This window comes from Pogona vitticeps, chromosome 4 (assembly GCF_051106095.1).
Source record: "Pogona vitticeps strain Pit_001003342236 chromosome 4, PviZW2.1, whole genome shotgun sequence".
NCBI lineage: Eukaryota > Metazoa > Chordata > Lepidosauria > Squamata > Agamidae > Pogona > Pogona vitticeps.
This window is the reverse complement of record NC_135786.1, coordinates 16889538-16908575: the sequence shown is the minus strand read 5'-3', so window position 1 is coordinate 16908575 and position 19038 is coordinate 16889538. Positions and strand designations below refer to the sequence as shown.

Genomic DNA, 19038 nt, shown 5'->3' with positions numbered 1-19038 from the left:
TTTAAAAATATATATATCGCCAAAAGGGGGGGGAGGAGTTTATATATATATAGAGAGAGAGAAAGACAAAAATCCGTGGCACCTTAAAGACTCAGTGTCATATTTTAATATGAGCTTTCGTAGACGTCCACGTGTTCACCAGGAATTAGAGAAAAGGTCGATATTTTAAAAGGACTTTCCTCCTGTAACATAAAAACGGAAGGTTCCCCAACATCCACTCTTTCTGTTGCATTAATAGAGTTTTGAAAAGCAGCGACCGTTGCAGCGTAAGGAAAACAAAAGCGGACAGACCAGGGGAAATCGAGCGAACGGCCCTTTGCTTTCTCCCATCTGCAGGCTGCGAAAAACTTCACCTGAAGGATTTCTACCGGTTCTACTGCTGGAAAGAGAATAAATCCTTGGCAATGCCTGCTCTAAAACAGTTTGCCGGGGAAGCTGAATAATTTGTTATCCTTAAAAATACCGTCTATTCGATTCTGATTTGTGGCGACCCTTTTCAGGGTTTTCTAGGTAGAGGGCACAAAGATGTGGTTTACCATTCGCTTCTTTTGGGGGGGGGTGTGCCTTGAGAGTGTGCAGCTTGCTCAAGGCCACACAGGCTGGCTCTAACACCCCCAGGAGGCACAGTGGGGAATCGAACTCCCAACGTCTAGCTCCACAGCCAGACACCTAAACCTGGCTGTGCAAAGACCGTCTACGTCCGATGAAGCGATCGTTGGCACCTTTAGAGCTCTTACCAAAAAAACCCAAGCCGCCGCCCCCAATGCTTTCCCTCCGTATTTTATTTCTTTATGTAAAGCGTGACCGTGCATGTATGGGAAGCAAGCTGGCCGTCCAGGTAGTCGGTTAATCAACAGTTCCAGCCCCGCCACGAGGCTGCCATCTGATGCTTCTCCGGGAGTTGAAGCGAGAAGGAATCAGAGCCAGCCAGAAAAACGAGGAATGTCATGCTAAGAGCCGGCAGACGCGGGGAGGGAGGGGAGGGGAGGAGAGGGGAGGGGGAAGAAGGAAGGGGGTAGACGTAGAAGTCGACCGGGAGAGTTCTGCGCAGGCGCCTGACTCGTCCTCGCCGTGCGCCCAGGTGGAGCGCTTTGGACCGGACTTCAGTTAAAGAGCGGCGGCGGCGCCTGGCTGGGGTTCAAGACGCCCCCCGCCAAAAAAAAACCTTCCACGTGCCCAGTGCTCGGTGAAGCCCCGTCGGGTGGCTCATGGCTTTGCTGGGGAGACTCGACTGGCAAGTACGTCTACTTTATTTAGTTTATTTTAAAGATTCCCGCAGAACATCGAAGCCCGGGGGGGGGGGGACGTGGGGGTTGTCAGGGCTTTGCTGGTGCTGGAGAAAAGAAAAAGCCCGAGGGTGACTTTTTTGTGGGGGTGGTGGTGGAAAGGGGTGGCGGGGTGACCTTTCCTGAGCCCAAGCCCGGCTAATCCTCGGGAACCTTAGGTGGATCTCCCCCCTCGTGGGGTTCTGCTTGCTTAACTGCCCGTTCTTCTCGCTCCCTGTGGAGTAGGAGACGCGAAGGCGGCGTGGTGTGTGTGTGTGTGTGTGTGTGTGAACGTGAACGCACTGCAGTCCAGGCCGTAGTGACTCGAGAGTAATTGCTTACACCCTGCTTCTGGAAGGGCTCCCTTCTGCCTGGGAAGGAAACCTCCTTGAGAGCATGGGATGCGGCGTGCTTTCCTCGGAAGCAAGTCCCTCCGCGTGGCAAGGGGTTTACTCCCAAGTAGGCGCGCCTGTCTTTGGGAGCCAACAGAAGACAGCAGGATGGGTTCCCAAGGGAAGCGCGCAGAAGCTTAACCCCAAACGCGAGTCTCTTTCTTCGGCTCCGGGCAAGCGGGGGAGTCGAGTTCTCTGGTTCCAACGCCCAGTGGTTTCCTCGGATGCCCTGAGAAATGTGTGTTGCTGGAAAGCGGCGCGTGGGGGGGGGGGGAAGCAGAGAAAGACAAGCCAGGCGCCTTCCTTGGTTCAAGCTTGACACTGGGGAGTTTAGAGGGGTCGCCTTTAGGACCTGGGGGGGACCCGGCGCGCCCTGGAATTCCTCGGAGCGCTCCGTTCTGACAGCTTCTCCGATCGGGCTGGAAGCCCAAAGGCTCCGCTTTCGGTCGGGCTGGGGAGCCTCCTCGGAAGCCCCGCGTGTGTCCAAAGCGCGATCTACTTCCCTGCTACGTTTCCCTTTCCGTTGGTTCCTAAAAAGACGTCCCCAGCATTGGCCGGGAGCTCTGCCGGAACCCTGCAGGGCCAGTCGCCAAGGCTGGAAGAACTCGATTTTGTACCAAAGTTTAATCCTTTCCAAGAAGAAAAATCGTTTTCCTTCAGCCGGCCGGATCTCAGGTTCTCGCTATGAAGTGAGAGACCCCCTCGCCCTGCAGAGAGAGAAAGAGAGAGAGAGAGACTTGCTCCCATGCGGAACGGGCAGGGGAGGTTGCCATCTTTTATTATTTTATTTATTTATTTATTTATTTATTGAATTTATATCCCGCCTATCTAGTCAGTTACGACCAGGTCCCTGCCCTTGTGCTTCTTAAGGGCAGGCTGGAAATTTGGCGATAAGCGAGTGAGGATGGGCCGGGGGGCGAGTTTCACCTGTCGCAATCCTAGTTAGGTATGTATCTTTGCCAGTCCCACCATGAAACTGGCCTGATTTGTTTATTATGCGCTATCAAGCCTCTTGCGATCTATGGTGATCCTAATGGGGTTTTCAAGGTATGTGAGATATTTAAGGAGTGATTTTACCAGTACCACCCCCAATGAGTTCCGATGGCTCAGCAGAGATTTGAACCCGTGTCTTTTGAGTCCTAGTCCCTCACCTTATCCACTACACCCACACGGGTTCTCAGTGTGATTTACTTCTGGTTAAACATGGAAAGGAGCTGGGCCTCATATTATTATGAGGCAAATATACAATTATTATTATATTTTTATAGTATACATTGCCATAAAAATACAATATTTTCTTATATATATTAAAAAACTCATGCATCTGAAGACGTGAGGTACAGCTGCTGCGAACTTGCCTGTGTGAGATTATTTTGTACTTTTCACTGTGGCAACTAACAGGGATACCCTTTGGGAATAAAAAAACACAGGAGCAGAATAGGATTTTTAAAAAGTTTGTGCTTGATAACATTGAACCAACTTCTATCAGGGCAGTAGGAGCTGCCTTGAGAGCTACACAGAACTCTTCATTAGGAATCCAAGAAAAGTTCATTTCCTGGTATTTCTTCACTGAAAATCTGTACCTCATCCGGTAGTACAGGGAAGCAAAAACAGCAATCAGAATAGATCTTTTAAGCACGCATCTACCTGTTGCAAGTGAATGTCAGTCCATATTTTCTTTAAATATAAAGCAATCCATCTTTTACTATTCAGATAGATTCCTCCCCCCCCCCCCCCCGTTTCTTCTTGACTTCACTCCTTAAGTTGCAGGATTTCATCATTATCCTCTGGAAATCATCAAGACTTGTTTGTTGTTATTTAATCTCCAATATTTCCATATTGAAAGGTCAGATCTAAGAAAAGTTTACTACAGCTCCCAGAATCCCCCAGCTGGAGTGGCCATGCTGGTTGGCAGAATTATGGGAGCTGTAGTTTTTTAAAAAATAAATACCTCCACACTTTTTCATAAACCTGTGAAAATGGCTGGGGGCGTATTTCCAAGGAGGCCATTTAGGAAGTGGGAACATCGACCTGCTATCGGTTTTTACCCCTTCAAAGGCTCAATATTTCTAGTTAGCTCACTGTCCAATTCTTATAAGCAAATTAAATGGCCCAAGGCGTTGCTGGCAAAAGTACAGCTCTTTTTGTCTTAACAAAACAAAACAGCAGCTGTTTGACTTTGCACTGGTTATAGCCTTTCTATAATTATAGAAAAGTTGTTACACACAGCCAGAGCATGAGTGCTTTTATATACACTCTCTCTCTCTCTCTCTCTCTCTCTCGAGTTTACAGGCATCCTAAGCACATTTAACTAGGAGTCAGCTCCACTGAACTCAGTACAGCTTACTTTGGGTTAGATGTACCACATTCGTCTGTAATTCAGTGCATAGTAGAATTGGTATCTAGCACCACAGTGTTAATGCATTTAGCACTGTGAATATCACACACCTACAAAGCATAAGACGAATGCCTCTCTACTGTTCTCAGCTGAAAAGTTCATACAGTATTTGTAATGTCTGTTAGCATCACTTCCACCTATGATCATTTAATATATTTAGAGCAATTCATTTGGAACCCAGGAGGGTGGTCTGGAAGACATCCAAGCAATTTAGTTAAACAAAATTGCTACTTCTAGTGGGAGTTGTGATCTTGAAACCTGTCTAAGAAGGTAGATAAAAATGGATTTCTGCATTGAGACACAGAAGTTTGTGTGCAAGTTTAAGGACATATATTTAAAAGGTGCTTTATTTCTAAGTGATCTCTTCTCATTCCCACTAGCATTGTCAGTGACCTGTGTATGAATGGAGGAGGTGTTTAGGCATGTCATTAATTTGGTCAGAAAGATCTTTCCTCAGCTGCTGCCTTCTTTCCTGAAAATGTAAATGTTCAATTAATTTGCTTTGGAATGGTGGGGCCCCCTGCATCATACAGATTTAAAAATTTTATTGATGACTAACAAATATGTACATTTGTGTTATTATACTGTAGAAGTGATCTTGTATGCACTGAACAAACAATTAAGGCTTTGCATCCTGTACATGCTTAATCTGGAAACAGGTCTCACTGAACTCAAAGGGCTTTACTTCTGAACAGATACACGTTGCACTGGGAGGTTGCAGCAATTTACTTGGGAGTACTGTAATGTCCACTGAACAGATATAGGTTTAATTTTGAGAAAAGATACATAAAACTGGGATCTTGTAAAAGAATTTACAATCAGTTCAATTTTTATCAAAAGTTTAATTTTCTAAAGTCACCTTTTAACTTAAAGGTAGATCAAGTACTTAAAGGTAGATCAAGTACTGAAAATTCAAGGGATGTTAACTTCTCAGCAAGGATACCTGTATCCCAACCTTCCTTAAAGGTTTTGGATGAAATGAAGTGAATATCAGTAAAGTCAATTTGAAAATAAAGTAGGACAAATTCATTCTGATATTTTAAAATACTGCATTTGACCTTTCTTTTTTTAAAAAAAGTCACCTTAAAACGTTGACAAAGATGAATTAGGTATTGCAGCTAATTTGTTTCTGAAACATCTCACCGTGTTCTGACCGACACTTCTGAAAGCAAGGGGTAACCAGCATCTCCGACCTCGTTCTTAATAATTTAAATTACAACTTTCTGATTCCCCCCCTCTCTCAAAGGTAGGCACTTCTGCAAGAACAGCTTAATAGGATATAAAGCAAGTGGCAGTTAAAGAGAGAGAAAATCACGATCTGTCATTCATAGGGGGAATTTGCAAGGTTAGCTGTGTTTTTTCTTATTGAGATGGCTAGTCTTAATGACGCCAAGCGCTGCAGCGAGAGAGAGAGAAGCGAAGGTAAACTGCACCTTTTTGTGGTAAATGCAGATTCTTTTGCCCCTACTGGGCCCCATTCAGGACTATGATTCAGCACCTGCGTGCCAGATTGAGAGATAACAGAGCTCAGGATAATCGTTCGGCGATTAGCTCTCTCTCTCTCCCCCCCCCCCCACCTTTCTACCTGGTCAGTAACATCTTCGCTGGAATCTTCACCTGGTCAATTTCAAAGCGGAAAGGGCAGGGGGAGCTACTCGCAACCTTTGGTTTATATTTCTGGCTTTATGCAACCCTTTGCGTTTCCACCGGACCACTTCCGCATAAGACTTGAAGGATCGCATTCTGTTTTGCGGGGGTGGGCAGAGTCTCGGCCTTGCGGGATCTTTTTTTGTTTGTTTCTGCGTGTGTGTGTGTGTGTGTGTGTGTGTGTGTGTGTGTGTGTGTGTGTCTCCCTCCCCCATAAATCAGCCGGAGACCAGGTGCAAAGCAGCGTCGGCGTGGAGGCGCATGCAGAGAATACAGGAAGGAATACAGATGGTTTCTGCCCAGAAATCAGTGATCAGTAGCAGCATCAAACGCACGAGCCCTTTCATAAAAGAATCCACTCCTGGTTTCCCCACAAGCTTATTTTCCGAGACAGCGTTTTGTTGCTCTCGTTGCACCATGAAAAGTCAGAAAGCATCGCAAATCTATGTACCTTTTTTAAAATCTTATTTTCTATCACCCCTGCTTTTGGAGCCACTTTTGAAGAGGGAGGCACGACGTCACTCCCACCGCTTGAGCATAAGTCATATTAAATCGGCCTGTTTGATGGTAGATTTCCCACTAGACGATTTCCTGGGGTAAGCCTTCCGGCGCCACCCCCGAAATCATCATTTGCTACTAAAGTATATTAAAAGAAAAAATCGAAGTGGTCAATGAGTTTTTTAAAAAACTAACCCCAAATGCAAATTCAGACGGGACGGGAGAAATCTGAAACCCACAGTTAAATATTATATCTACTGCCTTAACAACAACAAAACCCGAAAAGACTTGGTAACTTTTCCAGCCCTAGTTCCTTCGTTTTTCCCGTGCAGCGCCGTTTGAAAGTTGGGAGTGGAGAAGTGTTCTTGTAAGCCACATCGCCTGTGATTCCAACAGGTCCTGCTAACTCGAGAAGAACCCTCTTAAGTTCTTCCTGCTCCTCTCCAGCCTCAGCTAAAATAGGGCTCTGCACGGGGCTTGAGGGAAAGAGACAGAAAACTGAGGCGAACTGCCTCGTAGCGCAAACCTATCCACAGAGAGGCCCTTTATCGTTCATTAGGATATGTGTGCTCCCAGGTAATACTTGCGCGCGGGATTGCAACCTAGGTGCAAAACGATTTAATAAGGTTTACACCCTCGCCATTACTTGTGAGTAAATCCCACGGAACATTGGGAGTTTCACCTTCCAGGAAACATGCTTAGCATCGCGCTGTGAACAGGAAAGGCCGAGCGGAGTGAGCTGGAGATATGGAAGAGGGCTGTTGTTTTTTTTTTCATTTGGTTCAAGTTGCGCCTTTTTATACCCTTGATTTCCATCGGGTTGGCGGGGGTGGGTGGGAGATCCCAACACAACGTTAAAGCTGTCCTACGTACCTTTAAGTGGTAGTAAACCTCACTGCACTTCAAACTTACTTCTGAATAAATTTGTAAATTCCTGTAACGTGCTTCCCCTGGCCGGGCTCAGGTGCACAGAAGGCAAAAAAATGCAAATTGAATGCGGAGATTTTCCTGCTCTGCAACACGAGCCTAGCCATGTTTCCTCAGAAGTAAGTCCCGCCACTTTCCGCGAAGCTTTCTCCCATAGAAATGGCTGTCAGGTGGCAGCCCCACCTGGCAAGGAAATTATCCTGATTTAAACACGACCGCCCGTTCTGGGCTACTACGGCATAGATTAGAAGGTACTTAAAATCGCCTTTCTGCAAATTCGCAGATTTTCTGGGGGGGAAATGTTTTAAACGAAAGGAGGAGAATGGTGTCAAACGACTAACCTAGGAGGCTTGAATAAACTGGATGGAGACAGGGCTTCATTGAGATCAGGGAGGGTTTAAGGGAAGCGCACTAGTGTCTGGAATCGGAGTATTTAATGGCAGAGAGAAAGCCTCCAGCTGTTCCAGGAATTTATCCTATATAGTAGTGCGCCTGAAATGCCAACTCCTTCCGAAAGACAGCATATGATTATTAAATAAATCCCTTTTGGTAACCTTGGGACGGTAGTCAGATCCTACAGCTTACTCGGAAATAGGTCTCATTCGTTTAGAGGCATTCGGATCTACCGAAGAAGCATAGAGGATTTCAGTCTGCTTTTTAAACTCTCACTACTTTCGTACAGTAACGAGGAATAGCTACTCTGGACGATGATGACGTCCGTTGATTGAAAGCTGCTCCCTCTCCTTGTTAAAGTCATCGCAACTTTTTTGGCTTTAACGAATAGCAAAGAGACATAAAACGATGGATAGGCGAGGCGGATACCGACAGAAATCCACGGGAATCACACCCCAAGCGCAAAGCGATGAGCCCGGAACGGCACTCTTTTTTAAAAAAATCCTATTTATTTCAATAGGCTCCTTAACTCACGCCCAACGGTCCCTAAAAGGATGATCCTATACAAAGCGGATGCGAAAGAAGTCATAGCGGTAGGTGGGCGTCTCTCCGGCGCTGACCATACCTGAATGCCCGTTTTATTTTCATCCGTCCCTGTGAGCCATCCTTTTAAAATATTAAAAATCTGGGTCTTCTCATGTCAGTATTTTTCCCCCTCTTCGTAATTGTCCTTTTACAGGGGGAGGACGAGGTAGTTTAGCAGAAGGGCGTGGACACCAAAAGATGCTTTTGTTTGCTCGCCTAATAAATGTAAGAGTTATTGTTATGCTAAATCGATTTCGCCACCTGATTAACGCTCTCCAGAGAACGGGCTGGAGAGCAGCTTATTTTAGCCGGCTTCCCTTCAAATTCAGTTGGAATTTGGCTTAAATTAGCGGAAAAACGAATTCAACAGAATCTTGTGGCACCCGAAAGCCGGCCTGATTTGTTGTCGCTGTGACCACCGGAGCTTTCTACTGCACACACATACCTGTTCGTCTTAGGAGGAGCCCCAGGCTCGTTGCCAGAGAAGGAAAGCAATCCTAAGCTAGTCTGAGGTGAAGAATTCGGTGAGGCTCAGCCCTCCGAAAGTGGGCATAGAGGGGGCCTGTCTTCAGAGCTAGGAGCACCGCGGTTGGCTGCCCGACTCCCCTGGATCAAGAATCTCGTCCCTTGTGAACAGGAACCGGGACATTTTGATCTCAGGAGCTGGAGTGGGCTTGATTCCAAGGATGACTCAGGTGTGCCATCCTTTCCTGGACTGCTCTGAAAAGCGGCTTCAGAGGAATTCAGTGGAAATCGCCCCTCGTTTTTCACCTGTAGGAGTGCTGTGCGGGGAGATTCAAGAGTTTGAAGCAGGGAAAGAGGGCGAAAAATAAAAATAAACCAAAACCTTCCCCTGATTACCAAATCTGTCCATGTGGAAGCTGACTCGTGGCAACTGGACTTCTTTCTGAAGTAGCAGCAGCTACTTGGATGACGAGCAAAACGTTTCAGCCGAATAAGAAAGAAGTCCGGTGGCCACGACTCAACTTCCAGATAACCTCTGAGAATCTTCACCTATAGATCTGTCCGTGCTTAGCGTTCCTGTAAGGATCGGTGTCGTGTTTACGGTAACCAGACCGAGTTACCTTTCTGCACACTGAAGGCAGTGGGTTTTATTTCGGGGCGGGCCCCGAACCCATCTGCTCAGGAGGAGATCTCCCTCTTAACTCGGAGACGGGGGGGGGAGGCGCAGATTGTCAGGCAAATGTATTAAGATCGGCGTTCCTGGGCTGTTTAAGCATCAAGGCAGGCTGAGCACCGCCGGCTGCGTGTTAGGCCCTCGTTGCGGTTACAGAGGAGGGTCATGAATGGGCCACCACATCCGCCCCTTTTAACTAGGACTGCCCCCCCCCCGCCTGCTGTGTTCTGGGATCCCTTCTGCCCCGTGACCCAGAAGCCCACTTTCTGATGGGCGGAGGGCTCTTTTTTCCCTCCCTATCCTTATCCTCTGGGGGTGGCGCCGGAGGAATCCTCGCTTTCTTTTCGCCTCTGATCGCAAGTGGCTGGATTCACAAGAAACCGACGTGCTTCCCGAGTTCGCCTCCCCCCTTTCCCCTCGTCCCCTGGCCAATGAAGGGTTAACCCCCCCCCCCCCCCCGGCCGCACTGGCCTCCGGGCTCCCGGCTCCGAAGCGCGCCCGGCCGCTTGAAGGGCGCCTTTTCTTCCACTGGGTTGGCTTGCGCGCCCGGCGTAGGCGTTGCGCTTCTCCTCCCCTGCCTTGCCAGCCCAGCGTGTGCTGCTGCTGCTGCTGCCTTTGGGGCTGGCTGGCGCTTTCCCAGGCGTGCGTGTGTGCGCCTTGGAGCGGCTCCAAGGTCGGAGCGCAAAAAAAAGGAGGGGGCGTGGCGTCGGGAGGGGGGCTCCTGCCGATTGGCTAGCTTGGCGCTGCCTGTCACGGGGAAGCCCGCGGGTCCGGGACCCTCCTTGGGGAGGAGCCATGCTAATGAGCTGGCCATTAAGGGTGGCTGGGAAACAGAACAAAATCCCAGTGATTATTTCCCGGGAAGAGAAGTTTCTCTCCATCCGTCCGCCTCTATGTCTGTCCTTTAAAGCAGCTCTTTGAAGCTTGGGAGAGAGAGAGAGAGCTACTTTTTCCCCAGCGCTGCCCTGGGATTTATTTCGCTTGAGCTGGAACGCTTTTCTTCTTCTTTCTCCCCCCACCCACTTTCCCCTTCCTGGTGCATACTTTTTAATTTTTTAATTTTTGGGGGGGTTGTATACTGGACGCCATGTTGTGGAAACTAGCAGACAATGTCAAGTACGAAGAGGACTGTGAGGTGAGATCTCAGCGCTGTGTAGGATGCTGGTTTAGAGGTGGTATTACCTCTAACTTCGTTACGGGGTTCCAGGGGGGAAAGCGGAGTAAGCGAGTGAAACCGGGGTACTTGGATTGAAACCGTTTTAGGTTGTGATCCGTGGGAACGCGGGATGCTATGAATGGATTTTCATTCGCAAACGTCTTCCGGTCATGCTTGCCTGAAAGTGCCTTTGAAATCCATGGGACTTGATTTTCCCGTAATGCAAAACTAAGGCGCTAGTTCTGATGAAGCTAAAAAGGGAACGAAGGCGCTAAGAGGCAATCGAAGTGGTTCTATAGCGGTGCTATTTGTTTAAGCTAACCTCGTCTTATCTGTATGTGTTCACAAATGCGGTTTATTTAAGATAAGTACATGTGAGGTTGTAGCTGTCTCCCTCTAGATTAATAGCCTTGAGTCAAATCAAAGGCGATGATTCTACGTACTTTAAAGTGCGCGTGGATCAAATTTTTGTGGCGATGGAGGTTTTCTTTCAGTGGGATTTGTTCCGGAGGCTTTTGAGAGCGAACATGCTGGGACCTAACTAAGCCATGTTTTTTTTTTCTTTTGAAAATCAGCCATGTGCTTAAAAAAAGTTGACTTGTTCTTTCCAACTGCGTACTGTACTGAAATATCTCTAGATGCTTCTCCCCTCTCGTCCTTTTAGAGGTGGATGAAGTTGCTTGTGTAAATTCGCACACAATGGACCTATAATTTCGAAAACCTTGTTTTAGAAAATCTTCTTGATTGCAGTAAGATTTTTTTTTAAATGCTCAGGGTTGCAGGCAGGATCATCACATTTCGGGAACAGTGGTAAAGTTGCTTCTAAGACCAAGGAGTCTTAAGTAATTCACATTTATGTGGTCTTAAGTCTTATTGAATTTAGTGGCATTCCTTCCCAAAAACTCATTTATAGGATTTGGATGAAAAAGCCGAGATGGCTTGGCGGTTAAAAAAACGGGGTGTATCTCGAGCCAGGGGCTGGCAAGAGAAATTTGATTTTATTTTCCTGCTGCTGTAAGATTTCAAGGCAGTTGCTGAACGGCACTATTCTTTGTCTTGGGGTTTCTGTCTTGTACCCTTAACGAGTCCACTGTTAATAGTCCAGTGCATGGTTGGAAACTTCCCGTGCCGCGTTTGTGCAGCGCCTGGTGCGGAAAAAATAAGTATATTTCAGGAGGCACGGCTGTCCTTTAGAATACAGCCCTACTGTATTTCGATGGGCCTTAACTCACGGTTTAATATGATCAGGCTGGAAGTGTGACTCGTAACCTTAAAATGGTTTACAGTACTTGTATCTAAAAATCACTTCACTTGTGTCCTAAAAACGGAGAGCCAGGAATGTCTTAAATTCCAAATAATTCCGCACTCCCATCATCTATTTCCCGAAAACTTTCTCCGACGGCTGCCGTTTAAGGTTGCTCATGCCTTACTTAAGTGCGGGCTTCGAAAAAGACGCGTTTATAGCATCGCACAGAATTCTTTCCCAGCTTCTCCGAGCCACACACAAACTCCTCGGGGAGGAAGCGCAACGAAGAGTCTTGTGTCGCCCTGAAGCCTGCCACGTTTTATTTGGCCGACGGGATCTCGACCGGTTCAGGTGAAAGTGGTCCCTAAGTCCACCCAAAGGCCATGCCTAGGAAAACGATCTATCGTTCCGGGTGCTACAAGACTCTGCTTCTGCTCGCTTTATTATTATTTTTTCTTCTTCTCCAGGAGAAATCAGTGCAAACTTTCGCACACTTTGGAGGCCGAGGTGCGTGCGTGCCCGTCTGAAGTCCGCCCACGGGGATCGGGGGGTGGGTTGGGTTGGGTTGGGTTGGGTTGGGGGGAGAGAGAAGGAAGGAGAGAGAGCAGAAGCGCTGGGAAGCCCCGCGGAGCGAGTTGAGGTCTCTATAGGAGCAAGTGATCCAGCCGGTCGGACGAGTTCCGCCCGCGAGGGAAGAAGGGAGGAAAGCGCTCGCCTGCCATGCGGGGAGGCGCCGAGGTAGGCAGCCAGGACGGAGGGAGAGAGGCAGGCCTCGGCCGTGGCAGGAAGTGGGCGATCTTGGCATCAGTGCCAAGGGAGGGAGCGAACCAGAGGGCAGCTTTGGCGGGGAGGGGGAAAGAAAGGGAAGCAAAGAAATGGGCGTCCAAGCGGCTCAACACACCTTGACGGAGGTTGCCCAGAGGGTTTGGAAACTTGAGCGTGACTCCCGGCTTTTTAAAGAGTCGCTCCGCGCGCCGGAATCGAACCGACGAACGGTGCCCTACTGTCTCTCTAGACCCAATTGTTATTATTTTCTTCAACTGCATTGCTAGCTCCCTTTTTTGTCCCGTCCTGCAGACCCAAGAAGGCCTTCTAAGAGGAGAAAAGAAGATCCTTGGGTTCAAAGGGCCCGAGGTGTAAGACCCCACTTAACTCTTCGAGAAGTTACCAAACGCTCTCTTTAAGCGAATTACTTTGCCCCTGTGGTAGCTGTCTGTGTAAAAAAGGAGGGAAAAACACCTCTGAAGCAGACGAAAACTGTAAATTCTGATCCCCTCAGACCTTACAACTGAAGAATTTGGATGACAGTTAGATTAAGGCAACCTGACTTTCTCAAAAAAAAATTTTATAAAAAGAACTCTCAACTTTTCAGAACATAAAGTTTATTTGGGATTCTGGAGATTTCATTTACTAGCTAGCAAGCCTTATCGAACGACACTTTCTCCAATGCTTACTGAAAATAGACATAGGATTGCTGTCAGAGCCTCGGGTTTACTCACAAGTAAGCCCAGTAGTGAGATTTTTTTTATTATTTTTTATTTTTTTTTTTTGCCAGGGTAAGGAAGATATTGGAATTGCAGTCTTAATCTGAATTTAGGCACCAGGAAGGACGGACTGGAAAAACCACACAATCTAATTCTCTCTCTCAGATTGTATTAGATTGTGTGGCTTTTCCAGTCATTCATGGTGATTTGAAATATATACTCTCTCTCTCTCTCTCTTTCTCTGATAGAGAGAATTTGTGTGTGTGTGTGTGTGCGCGTGCATATAGTATTAGATTGTGTATACATATGCATGTATATATGTGTGTGTTTACTTTGGAGTAAGTCTCATTCAGTGCAATGAACCTTGCTGTTAATTAAGTGGTGTCACTACTAAGGAGGTCTAATACTTCAAAAAAGAGGGGAATTTGCATCCTGAATGTACTTCTCTTTGGGAAGAAAATGCTGTTGTGGAGAGTGATGTCAAAGGCAATCAATATCCTAATCTATTTCCTTCCCCAATGAATGTCAATGAATTACAATTTTATCCTTGTGGAATTGCTCATATTCAAGCACCATTAGATTGGAAGCAAACCATGTACCTACCTACACATGATTCCTCAGCGGGTCAAACACAAAGAATGACAGCCAGGGGGCTTTCTTGGCAAGGACAGTATCCAAGAGCAGGGCAGTTTGAATGAGCGTCTAATTTGAAGTGTAGCTATTTTGCCACAGCTATGGATCCCCAGTTCCTCACTTAAAAAATCTTAAATCCTTCTAGGTTTTCAGCGTAGGATATTCATGATGAAAGAAATCCCATTATCGTAGATAAGGTTTGCTGCTCCCAGGGAAGTGGGCCCAGGACTGCAGCCTTAATAACTCCAGGGGACTCATCCTAACTAGATTCCTGCGGTGTAAATCCCAGGAAACTCTGTGGGCTTTTCTAACCATGAAATGTGTATGGGATGACACTCTAGCCACAGAATCTTGTGGCAGGGCTAGATCAGAGACATATAGACAAGGGGGGCCTCTTAGTAGATCTGCAGCCGAGAAACCCTAAACAGACCCAGGCTGTCAAGAGATCCGCCAGGCAGAGAGAGAAGTGGCTCTTGATGGACCATGTAGGGCGCTGCAGCTTGGCCCAATCTGAGTCCCCAGATCTGTGGAGTCTGTAACCTTACAGGTAAGTGCTCACCTGGGAGCAAATCCCTTTACAGACTTCTCAAAATTCCACCATAAATTTGGAGTAGATTATGAACAGCAGACAGAGAGATGAGGACCTGATGAGAATCTTTGGAGGAATTGGGAGCGGATGTGCCCAGGATTGATGGGCCTGGCAACAGTCTGGCTGGGCTTAAGACGTGCATAAGGCCAGGCTCTCAAAAACACCCTTTAGAAATGGTGCTCTTCTCTCTCCCCTCCTCCTCTGTGTTGTCCTTCTGTTTTTGATCCCCTTACCGAGGCAGCATTTTTTTTCCTGTTGTGGTCAGCCTCTTGGGCTTTCTTAGAGGAAGCAGCCGATCCGCTTCAGTGGGGGCCCCATGGCGTCCCCCTTCTTTTCTCCTTTGATTAACCTGCCCTGTTATTTTAACGAGCGTGGAGGGAGAAGCAGCTTAAAACACACACCCCAATCATGCGTGCAATTTAGACCTTTAAAAGGCTTGGGGTTTGCTGTAATTTAATTATAGTGAATTCCTCAATCAATTAATCAACTGTGATTTGAAATTGCCCTTGAGATCCATGATTGCACCTTGCCAGAGGACTGGGTTTTTGTTTGTTTTTTAAATATTGCACGATTAAAATTAAAAACAAACCGACCGACCCTCAAAAGTCAGCTTCCCCCCCAACTTGGCTTTTTGCAAAAGATTTTAAATACTTTCCCACTCCTTAATAGAACCCCTGTGCCGTGAGTTATATTAACCTTTCAGTGGCCATGCCGTCTCTGTGTGTGAAAATTAACTTGGAAAAGACAATGTCCAAATGTTTTCCCCAGACTTTGAAATCTTGGATTTGAATTTATCCCAAAGATAAACAAGAATGAGGGTGGGGTGGAGTAGTTGATATGTGTTTAACCATCAAACTTCCTAAATAAATATTGTTGCCAAATACAAAACTAGGTTTTTCAAGATGATGAGGAAGTACTCCTTCCACTTTCTTTGACAGAAACAAAAAATACTTTAAAGTAATTTTTTTCCAGCTGCTGGTTGGGGAGCAGTGCTGTGTCCATCTATCAGCTTCCAGAGCAACATAAGATATTTTTCATCCATGGTTCAGCCTGGAACACATTTTGTGCAGAAGAATCCCTTGAAAGAAATGATCTTTTCTTCCAAGGGAATGTGTTTCCAAGGAAATGTGTTTTTGTGTGTAGAAGATGTGAAATACCAAGCGGAGGACTTGACTCCTGTGCCTTCTTGTCCACGAATTGAATGGTAGTTTGCTTCAGAGTAAACATGTGCATTATTTCAGGGTGGCTAGACTGTATATGTATTTCTTAACCCTTCTCCCCACTACTGATCCTAAACTTTATTTGTAAAAAGCTTAGCTTGGATCAAACCTAAATTTAATGTGGAAGCAATTTGATTCTGAATAGTTGGTCATAATGGGTTTGATATAATTGTGTTTGTGAATGAGGTAATATGTATTTTTCTTTGTATTTGCTTTTAACTAATGGCTTCCTAATTAATTAGGCCCTTGGTATTAATTTGAGCTTAATTTTCAAATCAATGGCTGTTAGGTTTGGAGAGCCAGATTACAATCTTAGCATAAACGTTCATAGAGATCTTGTATTTTTTAAAAAATATAATCCTGTTTCTTCCTGGCAGAATTCAGTTGTCATTTTAAAAGTCTTTTTCCAAAAGAGATGCATTTATTTGAGATATTGTATCCGTGTCTGATGACTTAGAATCTTTTTTTTTTAACGAAATACCTTCAGAGCCCTTAAATTTTTCATAGGCGAGTTCAGATTGCACGTTGTGATGATTATCTCTGCAAATGACTGCATGCTTGGTGAACTCTTATTAAAGTCAATAAGGCTTGCTTGCAAGGCAAGTAACACCCTACTTTGAAAGGCAGAATGTGCTAATAAGGCTTGTTAATTATGTTGGAACTTGTTCCCAGGTTAGATCAGGGTGCAAGTTGGGGTTTAATCTTGAGGCTTACAAAAAAAAAAGTCCTCCCCTCCCCCTCCAGGTATGTTTTTGTTAGTAAAAGGTGGATTTTACTTAATGATGAAGATCTTAGAACTGCAGAACTTGAAGGGACCCTATGGATCACTGAACCCAGCCCCCCCCCCCCAATCAAGGGGTCGCAGTGGGGAATTGAACTCCCTGCCTCTAGTTCTGCCACCAGAGACCTAGACCTCTGAGCTATCTTTATTTATTATTATACAAATTCTTTCCAGTGCTTGGAAAGGTCCAGAGCTGGGAGATGACAACTCCCAAGAAAAGAGTCAGGAAGTTGCATGCTGTGTGTGTGTGTGTGTGTGTGTGCGTGTGTGTGTATGCATGTGCGTGTGCGTGTGCGTGTGCACATATGTAATGTTCCCAAGCTCTGCCTTTTTTTGAACATTGGTTTCTGCCCAACTCCTGTTCTCAGTTCCAGTCTTACTGATGCAGCATCGTTCTTTCCACAGGATCGGCATGATGGAAGCAGTAATGGGAACCCCAGATTGCCCCACCTTTCAGCTGTCAGCCAGCATTTGTACAGTCCAGCTCCCCCCCTTTCTCACTCGGGGGCCTCGGATTTCCAGCCCCCTTATTTCCCGCCCCCTTACCAGCCTCTGCCTTACTCTCAATCTAGCGACCCTTATTCACACCTTGGAGATCCTTTTTCCATCAACCCACTCCACCAGCCACCACCGCCTCCTCCTAACCAGCAACAAACCAGCTGGCCCAATCGCCAGAACCAAGATCCTTCTGGTTTGTCTCACCACGCACGCTCCGGCTTGGTCCCCCATCTCCCAGCTCTGGAAAGCGGCTCTGCTGGGGCAAGGAGAGAAACCTACAGGCGGTCAGAGCTGCTGCTGCCCCACGGCCATGGCCTGGATGCCTCCAGCCTAGCAGAAAACCTCGGACTGCACGAAATGGCCCATCAGATGGAAGAGGTGCAGGTAAAAATTCTGGGGAAGGAGGATTAAAAGAGGAATGCTAGGGCATTGTGGGAGTTGTAGTAAAAAAAAAGTAAATTTTTCAAGCTGTTTGTCCTACCAAAAGTAATGTGGATAACCTTTACTTCAAAGCAAGTAGCTCTAGTATGGCTTACAAGAACAAGATGTGGATTAAGCCGAACATCTTAAATTCATTTATGATATTTATGTGATAAATGTGAGGACGGACTCACTCTGTTCATTTATTGAATTAAAACCCTACCTTTAATGTAAGCATTGAAGGCTATGTCTATCTCCCACCTCAAAATCTGGCCCCTTCTATAACCCTGTAAGGTAGATACGTTTAGTCTGGAAATATGATGGGGACAAGGTTGCCCAATGAGTTTCATGACTTGAGTGTGTCTTTAGAGTACTAATTTGAAACTATCTCAGCTCCCGTAACCTGATGCCTTTCAGATGTTTTGGGTTATGGTGGGTGAGGGTGGCAAGCATTTTCCTGCAAATATCTAGAACAGTAGTTCCCAACCTTGGGACCCCAGCTGTTCTTGGACTACAACTCCCAGAGAACCTGGCCAACACAACTAATGGTGAAGACCTCTGGGAGTTTTAGCCCACCAACATCTGGGGACCCAATGCTGGGAGCCATTGATCTGGAAGATGCCAGGTTGCTAGTGTGTCAGTGAACTGCTAGAGCAGCATTAGGGGACGTGGCAGCCTTGCCTAGAACGGTCGTTGCACAGCATTATGGGTTTGAATGACCGTGAACCCTATCTATTTCTCTAAACTGTGTAATGATATTTAGCATTGGTGGTACCTCTGCCCATCATCCTAGTCAATCTGTCTAGATTGCTTGTGTGAATTTATTTCTTGGTACAAAGGAATTTCCAGGCTAAGCCTTATTAAACCCACTTTGTTGACTTACAAGTATGTTTCTTGGTGAGTTTGTCTATATTTGTTCAAAATTGTGCTTTGATGTTCAATGGAACTTTCAGTGGAATTTCTCGCTCCAATATATAGGATTGTCTTGGCTACTGTGCTAAATTTTGCATTACTGATCAAAGTGTAACTTGGATTTTTTTTGGGGGGGGGGATTACACTTCCTAGAATCTTGCAGGCTGAGAAGGAGATTCTAGGAATTGTAGTCCATATGAGTAACTTCTCCATATTCTCAACCTTGGAACATGTGCCCTGCTGAAGTATACCCCATGAACCTTCCTCAATTTGACACCCTCAAGGTGGGGTTGGACTACATCATCCTGTGCTAGCTTAGTTAATAGTTGGGGAATGATAATTATGATCTAAACATCAGGATGGTACAAGGTTAGGTTACCCTTCATCTTTATAGCTAAATGGGCAAATCTATTAAACAATATGGTTGCTTCAAATATCTGCAGAATGGGAAGACCACTAGCTGAGAATTGAAAACTGCAGGTTTCTTACCTACGGCCACCTCAGTCCTAACAGCCTTAGGAGAAATCCAGTTAATACTCATACTGAGTGAAATCAATGGTACTTGAATAGATACTTAAGATTCATGGGGGCTGCCATTTTAAAGGCACACATGCAAAGGCACAGAAATCAATGCCATCTAAGTCAGTGGACCTTAATTCTGAGGAGGCCTACCACCTTTTGAACAAGGTATTTCAGGAGGAACTTTACAGTAAGCAGAACAAATATATGGAGCTTTACTTTAAGGATGTAAATTGGGCATAACTTACCTTTCCCGGTTTACAGTTGTGATGTCAAAATTCTCCTGAAACCAAAATATGTTCAATGGAATAAAAGTTTTGGGTCAGGGTTATGAGGT

General features: G+C 46.0%; 1 protein-coding gene across 2 annotated transcripts in view; it reads left to right on the top strand.

The window, feature by feature from the left end:
• The first annotated feature begins 299 nt into the window (after nt 1-299).
• TFAP2C (transcription factor AP-2 gamma) overlaps nt 300-19038 on the top strand; it is a 35658-nt gene continuing 16919 nt past the window's right edge. The window contains exons 1-2 of one of the 2 annotated variants that reach the window (XM_020797468.3): nt 300-1238; nt 16758-17234. In XM_020797468.3, the coding sequence (XP_020653127.1) occupies nt 1209-1238; nt 16758-17234 (507 nt within the window). In that variant the 5' untranslated portion in view covers nt 300-1208. Of the gene's footprint in view, nt 1239-10088; nt 10379-16757; nt 17235-19038 lie in introns of those variants that run through there. The other variant, XM_020797467.3, reaches the window with a different exon arrangement.